Raw genomic sequence first — 12,961 nt, forward strand, 5'->3', positions numbered from 1 at the left:
GAGTTCTGTTGATGTGGCCGACTTTCATTGGGTCTTTTGGACTTAGAATCCCTATATCGCTAGGGAATGTTCCTTTTTCTCCTTAGAAGATGTGGTGGTAGACCTGAAAAGAAATGAGTTTCTAAATGATTGGTAATGGCCTTTCCCTCATGCTTCCCTCTTGCCACAGATGACAGAACCAAGAGCCATCTCTCCCCTGGCTCCCGCTGCTCCTGGAGAAGAAGAAGGCAAAGAGGAGCAAATTGAGGTGGATGACCGCCTTCCCATTGCAGTGGTCACGCCGGAGCCTGGATATCCCGAGCCCGTGAGTGCCAGTTGTGGGTTGTGCTGTCTTAGGGACAAGGCAGAAAGCACTTTTTGGTGCAGCCAGCGCTTTGCCGTTGCTGGCTGAGGATGCTGAGTGCTGGAGTCCTGCCAGGAGCTTGGGATTTCTTGCAGGCAGTGACAGCAGAATTGGCCTTTGAGCTGTCATGCTTAGGCCCCAGAAGGGCTGGTGCCTGTGGTTGAGCTTCTGGCTGCTTGTGTCAGGGAAGCTCTGTCTCTTGGCTTCTCAGTGCTATGGCCAAGGGCACAGGTGGTAGTGAGGAGGTCAGGTGGTTTTGTTTGTTTGTGTTCCCTTATGGAAAGGAGTGTTTTGCTTGTGAAACTGGCCTTCAGTTTTCTTGAGTAATTCTTTAGTTCACCAAAGTAATTTTTTGGGCCAGCTGTCCTTGTGATTTGATAAGCTGCAAGGAGGTGTTTGTGTTCTCCATGAAGCTGTGGTTGGGCCATTCTTGTCCTGTGTGGGAAAATGCGGCAAACAGCAGAAGGGGCAATTTTCTGTTGATGCATTTAGTGATGAAGTCTGCAGCTTTAGTGAGCGCCTTGGAGCCTGGAGTGGGGTTGAAGCTGCAAGTCCTTGACTGCAGCCTTGTGTTGCTTTGAAGAGGAAGGCCATGTAGAAATGTTGGATGGTGTATCTGAAGTCAAATGGGCAACTCTGTGGCTGGGGAGCTGTGTGGGTCAAAAGTAGCCAGGGGTGCTGGAGGAGATCAACTGAACAAGAGGCAGCCTGGGAGCAGGTGGCCAAGAAGGCCAGTGGCATGGTGGCCTGTGTCAGCAGCAGTGGGGCAGCAGGAGCAGGGCAGTGAGCGTCGCCCTGTGCTGGGCAGCGCTGCAGCCACAGCTGGAGTGCTGTGTGCAGCTGTGGGCCCTGGGAAGCAGAAAGTGATGGAGGGGCTGGAGCGTGTGCAGAGAAGGCCAGGAGAGCTTGGCAAAGGGGTGGAGCACAAGGCCAGTGAGGAGGTGCTAAAGGAGCTTTAACCTGGAAAGTGGGAGTCTCTTGAGTGACCTTCAGGCAGACTTCCATCAATGTCAGCATTATAGTGCACAGGAAAAGACCGTTTCCCTAGCAAAGCGTCTGGCTCAGTGCATCCTAGTGCTTTGGACTCTGGAGTGGGTGACACTTCACTCTTCTGGCTTGATGACTTGTTGGTTTGCTAGGAGAGGTTTGCCCTGTTGATTTTCTCCTTTTCTAGGAAGCAAAGATGCTTCTGCACAATGTTTCCTGCCTTTTTCCCGCACAGATAGAGATTGTGATCCACTTTGAGTTGTCCACGTCTTCAGCATCAGTAGCAAAGGGTTTCCTGCCACTTTCCTACTTTCCTATTTTAGATCTTTCAAGAAGTAAAAGCTCTGTTTTACAGCGACATCTTTTCTTGCTGATGGTAGCCAGGGAGGAAAATCATCTAGAGTTCTGTTGATGTGGCCGACTTTAATTGTGTCTTTGGGACTTAGAATCCCTATATCGCTAGGGAATGTTCCTTTTTCTCCTTAGAAGATGTGGTGGTAGACCTGAAAAGAAATGAGGTTCTAAATGATTGGTAATGGCCTTTCCCTCATGCTTCCCTCTTGCCACAGATGACAGAACCAAGAGCCGTCTCTCCCCTGGCTTCCGCTGCTCCTGGAGAAGAAGAAGGCAAAGAGGAGCAAATTGACGTGGATGACCGCCATCCCATAGCAGTGGTCACGCCGGAGCCTGGATATCCCGAGCCCGTGAGTGCCAGTTGTGGGTTGTGCTGTCTTAGGGGCAAGGCAGAACGCACTTTTTGGCGCAGCCAGCGCTTTGCCGTTGCTGGCTGAGGATGCTGAGTGCTGGAGTCCTGCCAGGAGCTTGGGATTTCTTGCAGGCAGTGACAGCAGAATTGGCCTTTGAGCTGTCATGCTTAGGCCCCAGAAGGGCTGGTGCCTGTGGTTGAGCTTCTGGCTGCTTGTGTCAGGGAAGCTCTGTCTCTTGGCTTCTCAGTGCTATGGCCAAGGGCACAGGTGGTAGTGAGGAGGTCAGGTGGTTTTTTTTGTTTGTGTTCCCTTATGGAAAGGTGTGTTTTGCTTGTGAAACTTGCCCTCAGTTTTCTTGAGTAATTCTTCAGTTTACAAAGTATTTTTTTGGGCCAGCTGTCCTTGTGATTTGATAAGCTGCAAGGAGATGGTTGTGTTCTCTATGAAGCTGTGGTTGGGCCATTCTTGTCCTGTGTGGGAAAATGCGGTAAACAGCAGAAGAGGCAATTTTCTGTTGATGCATTTTGTGATGAAGTCTGCAGCTTTAGTGAGTGCCTTGGAGCCTGGAGTGGGGTTGAAGCTGCAAGTCCTTGACTGCAGCCTTGTGTTGCTCAGAGCAGGAAGGCCATGTAGAAGTTGTGGATGCTGTATTTGCAGTCAAATGGGCAACTCTGTGGCTGGGGAGCTGTGTGGGTCCAAAGGAGCCAGGGGTGCTGCAGGAGATCAGCTGAACAAGAGGCAACCTGGGAGCAGGTGGCCAAGAAGGCCAATGGCATGGTGGCCTGTGTCAGCAGCAGTAGGGCAGCAGGAGCAGGGCAGTGAGCGTCGCCCTGTGCTGGGCAGCGCTGCGGCCACAGCTGGAGTGCTGTGTGCAGCTGTGGGCCCTGGGAATCAGAAAGTGATGGAGAGGCTGGAGTGTGTGCAGAGAAGGCCACGAGAGCTGGGCAATGGGGTGGAGCACAAGGCCAGTGAGGAGGTGCTGAGGGCGCTTTAACCTGGAGAGTGGGAGTCTCTTGAGGATCTTCAGGCAGACTTCCATCAATCCCTGCATGACATTGCTCAGCACAAAGGCTTTTTCTGTTCCAAAAGTCTGCCACTGTGCATGCAAGTGCTTGGGACGCTGGAGTGATTGACACTTCCTTCTTCTGGCTTGTTGGTTTTCTACGAGAGGTTTGCCCTGTTGATTTTCTCCTTTTCCAGGAAGTAAAGATGCTTCTGCATAAGTTTTCCTGCCTTTCTCCTGCACTGGATGAGATTGTGATCCACTTTGAGTTTTCCAGGTCTTCAGCAGCAGTAGCAAAGGCATTGCTGAGTCCTTCCTAGCTTGCCCTTTCAGAGCTTTCAAGAACTAAAAGCTCTGTTTTACAGCGACATTGTTTCTTGCTGATAGTAGCCAGGAAGGAAAATCAAGCTTATATCAATCTAGAGTTCTTTTGATGTGGCCGACTTTAGTTGGGTCTTTGGGACTTTGAATCCCATTATCACTAGGCAATGTTTCTTTTTCTCCTCAGAAGATGTGGTGGTAGATCTGAAGAGAAATGAGGTTCTAAATGATGGGTAATGGCCTTTTCCTCATGCTTCCCTCTTGCCACAGATGACAGAACCAAGAGCCGTCTCTCCCCTGGCTTCCTGCTGCTCCTGGAGAAGATGAAGGCGAAGAGGAGCAAATTGAGGTGGATGACCGCCAGCCCATATCAGTGGTCACACCGGAGCCTGGATATCCCGAGCCCGTGAGTGCCAGTTGTGGGTGGTGCTGTCTTAGGTGCAAGGCAGAGCTGCACTTGTTGGAGCAGCCAGCGCTTTGCTGTTGCTGGCTGAGGATGCTGAGTGCAGGAGTCCTGCCAGGAGCTTGGGATTTCCTGCAGGCAGTGACAGCAGAACTTGGCCTTTGAGGTGTCATGTTGCGGTCCCAGAGGGGCTGTTTCCTGTGGTTGTGCTTCTGGCTGCTTGTCTCAGGGAAGCTCTGTCTCTTGGCTTCTGCAGTGCTATGGCCAAGGGCACAGGTGGTAGTGAGGAGGTCAGGTGGTTTTTTTGTTCGTGTTCCCTTATGGAAAGGTGTGTTTTGCTTGTGAAAGTGGCCTTCAGTTTTCTTGAGTAATTCTTTGTTCTACAAAGTCATTTTTTGGGCCAGCTGTCTTTTGGCTTTTGATAAGCTGCAGGGAGTTGATTTTGTTGATTTTCGTCCATCTTTCCTTCATTTTTTTTAGCGCTAGAAGAAAGTCTAGGCAAGCTTTTTTTTGGATGTTTACAGTTCTCGAGTCTCTAATATTTTTTCATGTGAACTCACAATTTGTGGCACAGTCCTTTGTGCAGAAGGAACCTTTCTTTATCTGTCTCTTTGCTTATGTCTTCAACTTCTCATTCTCCTTAATAGTACCTCTGTCTTTTTGCAGCCTGGGGAATTGGTTTTTGTTGTGTTTGGGATTTGGGGTGATCAATGGCCTTGCATTCCAGCTGGTCCTCAGAGATGAGTGGAACTGGAAGGGGCTGGGCTGCATTTCTGTTTACAGCCCCTTATGCACCATGTGTGTGGTCAACTCACAGAGATCTTGTCCGAGCACAGATGTGTAAAGAGTGCAGTTCCCAGTGCAGTTGATTTCATCACATTCTATAAGGATCGACACTCCATATTCTCCAAGAGTGTTGTTTTTAAAAGCAGCAGGACACTGAGTTCTTGATTGCTACTGACTGGGGCACTGCTACCTAGTGTTTATGTGTTTATCAAGAGAAAGGATAGTAAAGAGAAATTTTAAGAGTGAGATCTGTCTTTCTATCTGTCTATCTGTCTATCTATCTATCTATCTATCTATCTATCTATCTATCTATCTATCTATCTATCTATCTATCTATCTATCTATCTATCTATCTATGCTATGTAACATGTGCATAATTTAATCTTCCCAGCTTTGCTCCAAAGCAGTTGGGGCTGTAAAGCTCACCTAAAGCATCCCTTTTCAGGAGAGGATTGGAGACACATTCCATTGACTGATTTTGAGCAGGCAGAGATGTTTCCCTTTCCAGATATGGTGTTTTTTTCTCCTCAGAGCTGTTTTCCTCTCCCAGCTTCTTCTTCCCTGAAGCCCACAATTCTTTAATTTTCTGCCTGTCCTAGAGAGGTGGATGTATTCCATGTTTTAGCTGGTGAAGAGAACATGAACTCCAGCAATGTGTCTCACAAGGGGTGAGCTACACAGGAAGCCACCTGAGAGCCAGGATGGAGCTGTGTGACAGGGCGGGTGTCAGTCACCACTGAAAGACAAACTGGACATGGCAGAAGCAGAGGGAGAAATGCAGACCCTTGAGAAATGCCACACCTTCCCTGTCAGCTGCCTGAGAAGCTGTTCAGGAGCTTCAGTCCCAGGTGGCCCCTGATGGTAGGGCCAGGGTCACTTTGGAATCTGTGTTTCCCCATGGGCAGAGAATGACCCAGCAGAGCAGCAGTACAGTGCTTTGGGAATGTGTGAGCCCATCAGTCCTTGAGTCTTGGCCCACAAAGGTCATATGGAAAGTTGAAACCCATCTTCTCTTGCTTTCTGTGCAGATCCTTCCAGAGAAAGAGCAGGAGCAGACTGCTTTATCAGAGATGCCACGCCTGTCTCAGGGAGAGCTGTTCCCAGCCCAAGAGCAGGAAGAGCAGCGCAGGCAGCAGGTGGAAGAGCCACAGGAGAATGGCCAGGTAAGCCTGACTGGCCAGGTGACAGAGGGAAGGGCAGGAAGAGGGGGCCAGGAGTCCCACAGGCACCGGAAGCATAGAGCCTTGGAATCTGCAGAGAACAGCACTGGGACAGGAGGGTTGCATGAGAAGCAGATGTGGGTAAGGGAAGCAGAAAGATTTGGCTGAATAAATGTGATTTTGAGGCTGCAAGAGGAAAAAGCTGAGCCTGATGGCAGCTGCCAGTCACTTGCTCTGCATTTGTGTGTACAGAACATCAGGGCAGAGGCACAAGCAGAGCTGCCTGAAGCTCAGAGTGACATCATGGCAGTGAGGAGAAAGAACAAGGATGACATGAGAAGAGTTCAAGAGGAGAATCTCCATCAGCAGAGGGGCGATCAACAAAAGCAGGTGAGTGAAAGAGTGGCAGCCACTCCACTCACAAAACATCCTCTCACTTGTTTTATAGAGAACATGAAGCGACAGCTGAACGCAGAGCTTCAGACAGCTCACACTAGGATCACGGCAAGGGAGAAGAGGATGGAGGAAGAAATGAAAATCATCAGAGAGAAAGCTAATCGCCTCCCTCAGTCTGTACAAAAGCAAGTGAGTGAAAGAGGGATGCAGTCACTGCAGTCACCAAACTGGTGGTTTCTGCCCTTCTTGCCTTTCCAATGCAGAGCAACAGGGAGTGGGGTGATGCCTCTGAGTGCCATCCTGAGGTAGAGTGTAGCACAGTCACTCTGAAGGACATTTCCTGGTGTGCTGATTCTCTACTGCTGCCCTGGATAGTGGGACTTGTCCTTTGGCCTTTTGGCCAGCAGTCATCCAAATTGATTCCTGCTGGCCTGTTCCTGCTCTCCTTGTTTCTTGAGGTGTTTTTACAGAGGAACATGGTGACCCAGATGGAAGATTGAAACAAGCCTTCTGTATCCCTTGTCAATCTATCCTTTCCCCTTTCTCACAGTTGATGACTCTTGGCTGACAGGGACAAGCTGTAGTGTCTGACTGCTTTGTTCTGTTTCATTTAGGTGCAAGTGTTGACATCTCACCTGGCAGCCAGCGAAGACTTCCAGCGAATGTCTGGCCATGAAGGGCCCCAAGTTAGGAGTGAGGCACAGGTACTGTCCCCACCAGAAGTGCTACAGGTTGAGCATGACCTGAAGATGGTGCAAGAAAAGAAGACACAGTGGGTGGAGGTGGAACATTTGAACAAGGAGCTGCAAGTGTGTCTGCAGCCCTTGGAGGGGGAAAGGAATCCTTGAGAGGAAGTAGAATGGTGCTTGTGGCAGTCATCCTTCAGAAAATCCATGAAAATGGAACATGAATCTGGCCATGAACTTGAGTAAAACTAGCCTTTGGTTTTGACCCATCCAGTTTGAGAAGTGGATATCAGAAAAAAAAAACATTTAAGAGCCCTGCATGTGGCTGACAGCACCTTCCTGAGGGCTTGCATTTCACAAAGGGATCTCAGGGAAATCTCTGCCAGCTACCTTTCTGACATAAACTCATTTCTTGTCCCAGATCTCCACAGGCTCTGTCACCAAACCTGCAGCAGCAGCAGCATTGTCTAAAGGAGCCTTTGCTCCCCAACCTGAGAAGTGGAGCCGGGGCAGTTTGTTCACCTCCCGCGCTGACCCAGCTGCTGCTCAGCAACAGGAGACCGAGGGTGACTCCCTGGAGCTGCTGAGTACGTCTGCTCTGTTTCCTGTCTGAGGGACAGTGCAGTGTGTGCACGTGTCAGCACAGGTGTACCAAATGTTTCTCCTGAGTTTGGTGTCACAGGGACATTTAGGACTCCCCAAAGGAGCTGCTGTAGAAAATCAGTCTCTGTGCTGGCCACCTGTGCTCAGAGCTGTCTGCCTGATTATTGTTGTTGTTATCCAGCTGACCATAAAGGGCTCAGAGCTCCAGGCACTGGGGCTGCCTTTTGTATCTCCTGGAAGCTTTTTTATCTCTACTTTAAAGTCAGCATCTTGCATTTTGTTTCCCTCAGGGAAAATAGTGAAGAAGGAAAATCCCATCATGAAATTCACTGAACTGGAATATATTGGCAGCGGGTGAGTCCAACCTCAGTTACTTCTACACAACCATGGGCCAGGTGTTTTTCTGGTGGAATGTCTATCCAGCGTGAAGTCAGGCAAGCTGCAAACAGACATCTCTCCCCATGTTCACACACTGGGGATAGATTGTCCCATCTCTCAGTGCTGCTCAGAATTCGTGTGTGTGCTCAGAAGGCATTGTCAGAGACACCTCCATGCTGCCGAAGTCTTGCCTGCAGCAAAGAAAATCTCTTTGTCTCTCATGTATGGGAAAGTTCTGTGTTCATTTCCTTAGCATCTTTGTATATCTCTTAATCATACTGCCACACTAATAAAGGGGAAGAAACCTGTTTGTCTGAAAGAGAAACCTCCTCCCTGATAGCTGTCAGATAACAGTTCTCAGGAACATTTCTTTCCAAGAGTTGGCTGAAGGAAATACTCAGTGGTCAGGATAAAGACTGAACAGTTTAGAAGCTGAAATCCGAGACGAAAGCAGAAGTTCTAGTTTTGAGCAGAGGCAGTAAACCCCAGCGCTTCAGGAACAGGCCCAGTGCCCAAGCACTTGAGAAGAAAATGCATCATCTGCCTTCTGGCAGAGCTCTCCTGCATCCTGCAGGTTTTAGGCACTTCCAGCAGAGATGTCCTGTGTGGGCTGGCTTTCAGTGCAAGATCTAAATGGCTTCTACTTTCTTTGCTTCTGTTTTGTTTCTAGGACTTTTGGAGATGTTTGTAGAGCACTCGACAATGCCACAGGAGGAGAGGTAAATGTCAACAGCCCCTGCAGACTCTGCTGCTCTTTCCCCTCTGGTGTGAGCTGTGGCTGGAGCTTTGGGTAGAGCTGTGCTGGAAAGGCACAAGAAGCACAGACTGGTAGCAGTCTGCAAAATACATCTGGGACAGTCTTTGTCCTCCTCAGCTGCCGGAAGGAAGGCACGGAGGGCAGCGGTTCCTTCCAGAGAAGGAGGCGCTCACTCACTCGCCGTTGCCAAAATGAAGGTGTTTCCTTAGAGCACCTCCCTGCTCTTTGGGGCGACAGCTTCAGAGTCCTGAATTCTCATTTCTGGCTGCCAGCAAATACATCTGAAAGTTTCTGGTAGTTCCTTAGCCAGAAACCTAAGCCCTGCTCATAGCCCGAGATCTATCCACAGAGTATTAAGGCATGGGTTACTTCTTCTGAATCCCAAACAAAGCAGCAGAGAGTGTGGTCAGAGCTTTGGGGGTGATAGCTGAGAGACCACTGTTACCAAGTGGACAAGGCAAAATGTCAGTGGCCCCATGGTTCCTGTAACTGCCCCCAAGGAAGCAGAGAAATGGGCTGTTGAAATGTCAGCTCCTAATTACCACAGTGCCTAATCACAAGGCAGTTTGGCACAGCCCAGCTGTGTCATTGCAAAATCACTTGCTCCATGTGTGTTGTGGTCTTGTGCCACCAGCTTCTCAAGGTATTGATTTTCAATTTCATTTTAGGTGGCCATAAAGAAAATTAATCTAAAAGGGCGAAGGAAGAAGGAACTAAAAGTCAATGAACTCATGGTCATGAAAATTAATAGCAATCCCAACCTGATCAACTACTTAGACAGGTGAGTTTTTCTGAATATTTCTTTACATATAGCAAATATGCAAGGTAAAATCCCACTTTGGTCACTGGCAGAAAAAAGAGCTGTCATTATTGACTAATTATTATTGCTGTGCTCATCTCTAATGGATGGGAAGAAAGTGCATCTTGTCTGCATGAGTCTTGCCTGGCATACATAGTTTGAGAATTATTCAAAAACCTGGATCAGTCATGTCTTACTAAATCAATAGCCTGTAAATTCAGAGCCACCACTGTGTTTTGGGACTTGATTTTTTTCAAGTATCTTTTTATGACTGGATAAACTAACATGGATTTCCCTTGGATTGTCCCCTCTTTTTCATTGCTTTGCATGCCAGGAAGACTGGGTGCTTATTTCCAGAAACACACAGTGAGATAGTTTCTTTAGCTGTTATTAAACTGCATTTTTTACTTGCTGGCCATTTAAGACATTTCCTTTTTAACGGCTGTGCCTTTCTTCTTGAGACTGCACAGATTGCAAACAATGCACAGCCGAGAGGGAATGTCTACTCCTTTTATTCTTGCCTTCTCACAAAGGGACCTAGAAACAAGAATCAGTCAAGAAAACAACCTAGCCACGCTTGTTCAACTCCATGCCCTTGTTTCCTTTTTTCAGCTACCTTCTGGGTGAGGAACTCTGGCTGGTTATGGAGTACATGGATGGAGGCACTCTGAGCGACATCATCAGCAAGACCCACCTGTCTGAAGATGAGATTGCAGCCATCAGTCGGGAGGTCAGCAATCGCATCTGTGCTTCCAAGGGCTTGGGCAGGATTGTCTGGGAAGCAGGGGCTCAGAACAGGAGAGGTTTCACGTGCCAAGCTTTGTTTCTGTGTGGCTGGTATGCTATGGGCAAGTCAAAGCATCTCAAGTGAAATGCCTGCCAGTGCCCCTGCACTCACTGTACTCAGTGCTTGTACTCTTATCTCCTGCTGTTGTACTCTTGCTCTGCCTCCTGTATTTGCTGTGGTCCACCTTGCCTCTCTAAACATTTGCCTGGAGCCTGTCTTTGCTGCATTCCTTGCCTGTGAAAGCAAAGGTGCTGGTGGCAGGATTTGAAAGGAAGAGCAAAGAAAACAGACAGACTCATTTCTCACAGTCCTCAGCTGAAAAGGATAGTAGTGCAGCCAAAATGCTTTTTGCTTCAGGAAGGGGACTGATGTGATACTTCCAAGTCTGTGCTGAGGCGAGCAATAAAACCTTTGTCATGCAGCCTCCCACCCAAAAGTGATCTGCTTCACACCAAAGGGAGTGTGTTTTTCTTTCTTGGAAAAAGCCTCATTTGTCTTCTGCATGGAGATAGCAGGTCCACTGTAGCAGGAGTCATCCTGGCTGGTTTGCAGGGGACAGTCTACAAGAGCAGGTGCTGTTGCTCTTTCAAAAGCTGACATGCCTTTCCTTAGAAAGGTCCTGCTCTGCAAGTGTTGGAGCAGCAAGCTCCAAAGGACCTGTGTTCTGCCATTACTCCCCATTCCCCTGGAGAGGGAATCTTTTAGGTTCTTTGTTTCCTGTCTTGTGTGATGAAATCACATCACTAATTTTTGCCCTCCTGTTTCTGTTTTCTCTCTCAGTGTCCTGCAAGGACTGGATTTTCTTCACTCAAACCATGTGATCTACCGAGATGTGAAGAGCTGCAACATCCTTCTCCGAACCAATGGCTCTGTCAAGCTGGGTCAGTATATTCTTGGTCAGGTGCAGCGTTCCAGGGATGTGGGGCTGCTTTGAGCTCCAAAAATGGAGCTGGTGGCAGTGCAGGACCCCTGCTGTGAGCTGAGGGCACAGTTGCAACGTGCACAGAGGTATGACAAGGAACCCCAAGAAGTCAAGACTGCTGTTGGTCTGCCTCTGTGTCCCTTCCAGAGGGAGGCAGCCACGATCTAAAGCTTCAGGGGAATAAAGTCCACTGCTGTGAGTAGTGTTAAAAAACCTGGGATTTTTTGGAAGTGGCCAATTCCATACTTCCTTGGCTAAAACCACAAGGAAACGGAGCGTGAACAGTTCTCCAGGACATTCAACAGCACATCCTTAGCCTGAGAGGAGGGAATTCATTTGCTTGGTTTCCTAATTGGAGCTGGCTTTCATGGTTTGTTGTTTTCTCCACAGCTGACTTTGGCCTCTTTGTTCAGCTCACCCCTGAGCAGAGCAGACGGAGCTCCGTGGCCGGCACTTCTGGGTGGATGGCGCCTGAAGTGCTGACAGGTCAACCATATGGCCCCAAAGTGGACATATGGTCTTTTGGAATCGTGGGCATTGAAATGGTGGAACGAGAAGTTCCTTACAGGAATGCAACTCCTGTTTCGGTAAGGAGCAAATACTCACTGATCCCACTGTCTTTCTCACCTGTCCCACGTTCTTTGTTCCATTGGACAAAATCCCATTGCCATCTGCTGGCACCACTTCCACCAAGGTCCCCTTCTAAAAATACCCCTGCAGCACATCAGCATCCACTGTAGATTTGGTTGCATCAGAAGGGAAGGGAAAATTCAGAAACCTAACCAGTTCAACCAGTTCAGAAACTTGCCATTTTGGCCTCCAGCCATGCCTAACATTTCTCATTTGCTTTTTGAACCCTGTTGGAGCTCTGTCTCTGAAGGACCAGAATTTTTCAGTGGAACGGTTGGATGTGTGATAAATATCCTCCAAAATGGAGGTTGAGTCTTCCCAGTTTCAGTTTTACAGAAAAAGAAAAAGTGAAAAAGAAACAGCCACCAAAGCATTGCCCAAGTAGTCCTGCTTTCTTTTTCCTTTTTGAACCACAGCACATCAATTTTCCTCCATACTGTAACATCTTTTCCAAATCTTGTGGGTCTTACAAACTTTCAGGTTTTCAAGTCATCTGTACATTGTTCAGTCATGTGTGTGGGTGGCCTGGATAAGTTTAGGATGTGTTTTTCTTTGACTGCAGTTAGAATTGTACGCTGAAGCCTTGGCTGTTTCTTGGTACGTTAACAAGTTGATGAGCTTGCAGCCAGGTGCCTGGGCTGGGATCCAGTGTGGGCAGTTGACACCGGTGCTGTGTTCCTTTACCACAGGAGTAGGACCATCCCTGGCCTGCACAGTTCTAATGAAAGTGAGGACTCCAGCTCCCCACCATGTCCAGTGGCTGAGCACAGCTGCAGAGAGACAGGATAAAACCCCCTTTGTGGCCTCTGGTGGTGTGGGAAAATGAAAGAAAGCTGCCATAATTATTTCTACTCAAGCGGAGTGTGTTTGTTATTTTAGGCTTGGAAATTTTCCTATGGGTTGAAGAGGATAATAACAAAGTCTCTTTGGTCACCATCCATTTCAGTGCCACCAGCACAGAGCTGTTAGTATTGTGATGGGCATTTCTATGGAGACCAGGCCGCAGCCTGGGGTCATGGAGATCCTGCCAAACCTCCCATTTCTTACCCAACACTTTCCACAATGGGCACACCATTAAGGCATTGCCTTGAGTATCCAAATGAGCAGAGGGTAACCATAGGCATGGCACTTCTTTTTCTGATTTGCCATGAAAAGGTTTCCTTTTGCCACGTAAAGAAGCTGAAACCTGCAGCTGAGAGACAGAGCTACATGAGGCTCCTGTGCACCCAAGCAGGCATTTTCATCTCAATATATTTGTGCGTGCATTTTGACGTCTCTGTGTTGGATATGAGA

The 12,961-nt window shown here is 48.4% G+C and overlaps 1 protein-coding gene across 1 annotated transcript in view; it reads left to right on the top strand.

Moving 5' to 3' along the window:
• The first annotated feature begins 5,584 nt into the window (after positions 1–5,584).
• The window catches only part of LOC115485572 (serine/threonine-protein kinase PAK 3-like), a 132,801-nt gene continuing 125,424 nt past the window's right edge, over positions 5,585–12,961 (top strand). Inside the window, exons 1-2 of the mRNA XM_050987304.1 lie at positions 5,585–5,713; positions 5,963–6,100. Coding sequence (XP_050843261.1) covers positions 5,621–5,713; positions 5,963–6,100 — 231 coding nt within the window. The 5' untranslated portion in view covers positions 5,585–5,620. The remainder of the gene's footprint in view (positions 5,714–5,962; positions 6,101–12,961) is intronic.

Source organism: Serinus canaria, chromosome Z, assembly GCF_022539315.1.
Source record: "Serinus canaria isolate serCan28SL12 chromosome Z, serCan2020, whole genome shotgun sequence".
Lineage (NCBI taxonomy): Eukaryota > Metazoa > Chordata > Aves > Passeriformes > Fringillidae > Serinus > Serinus canaria.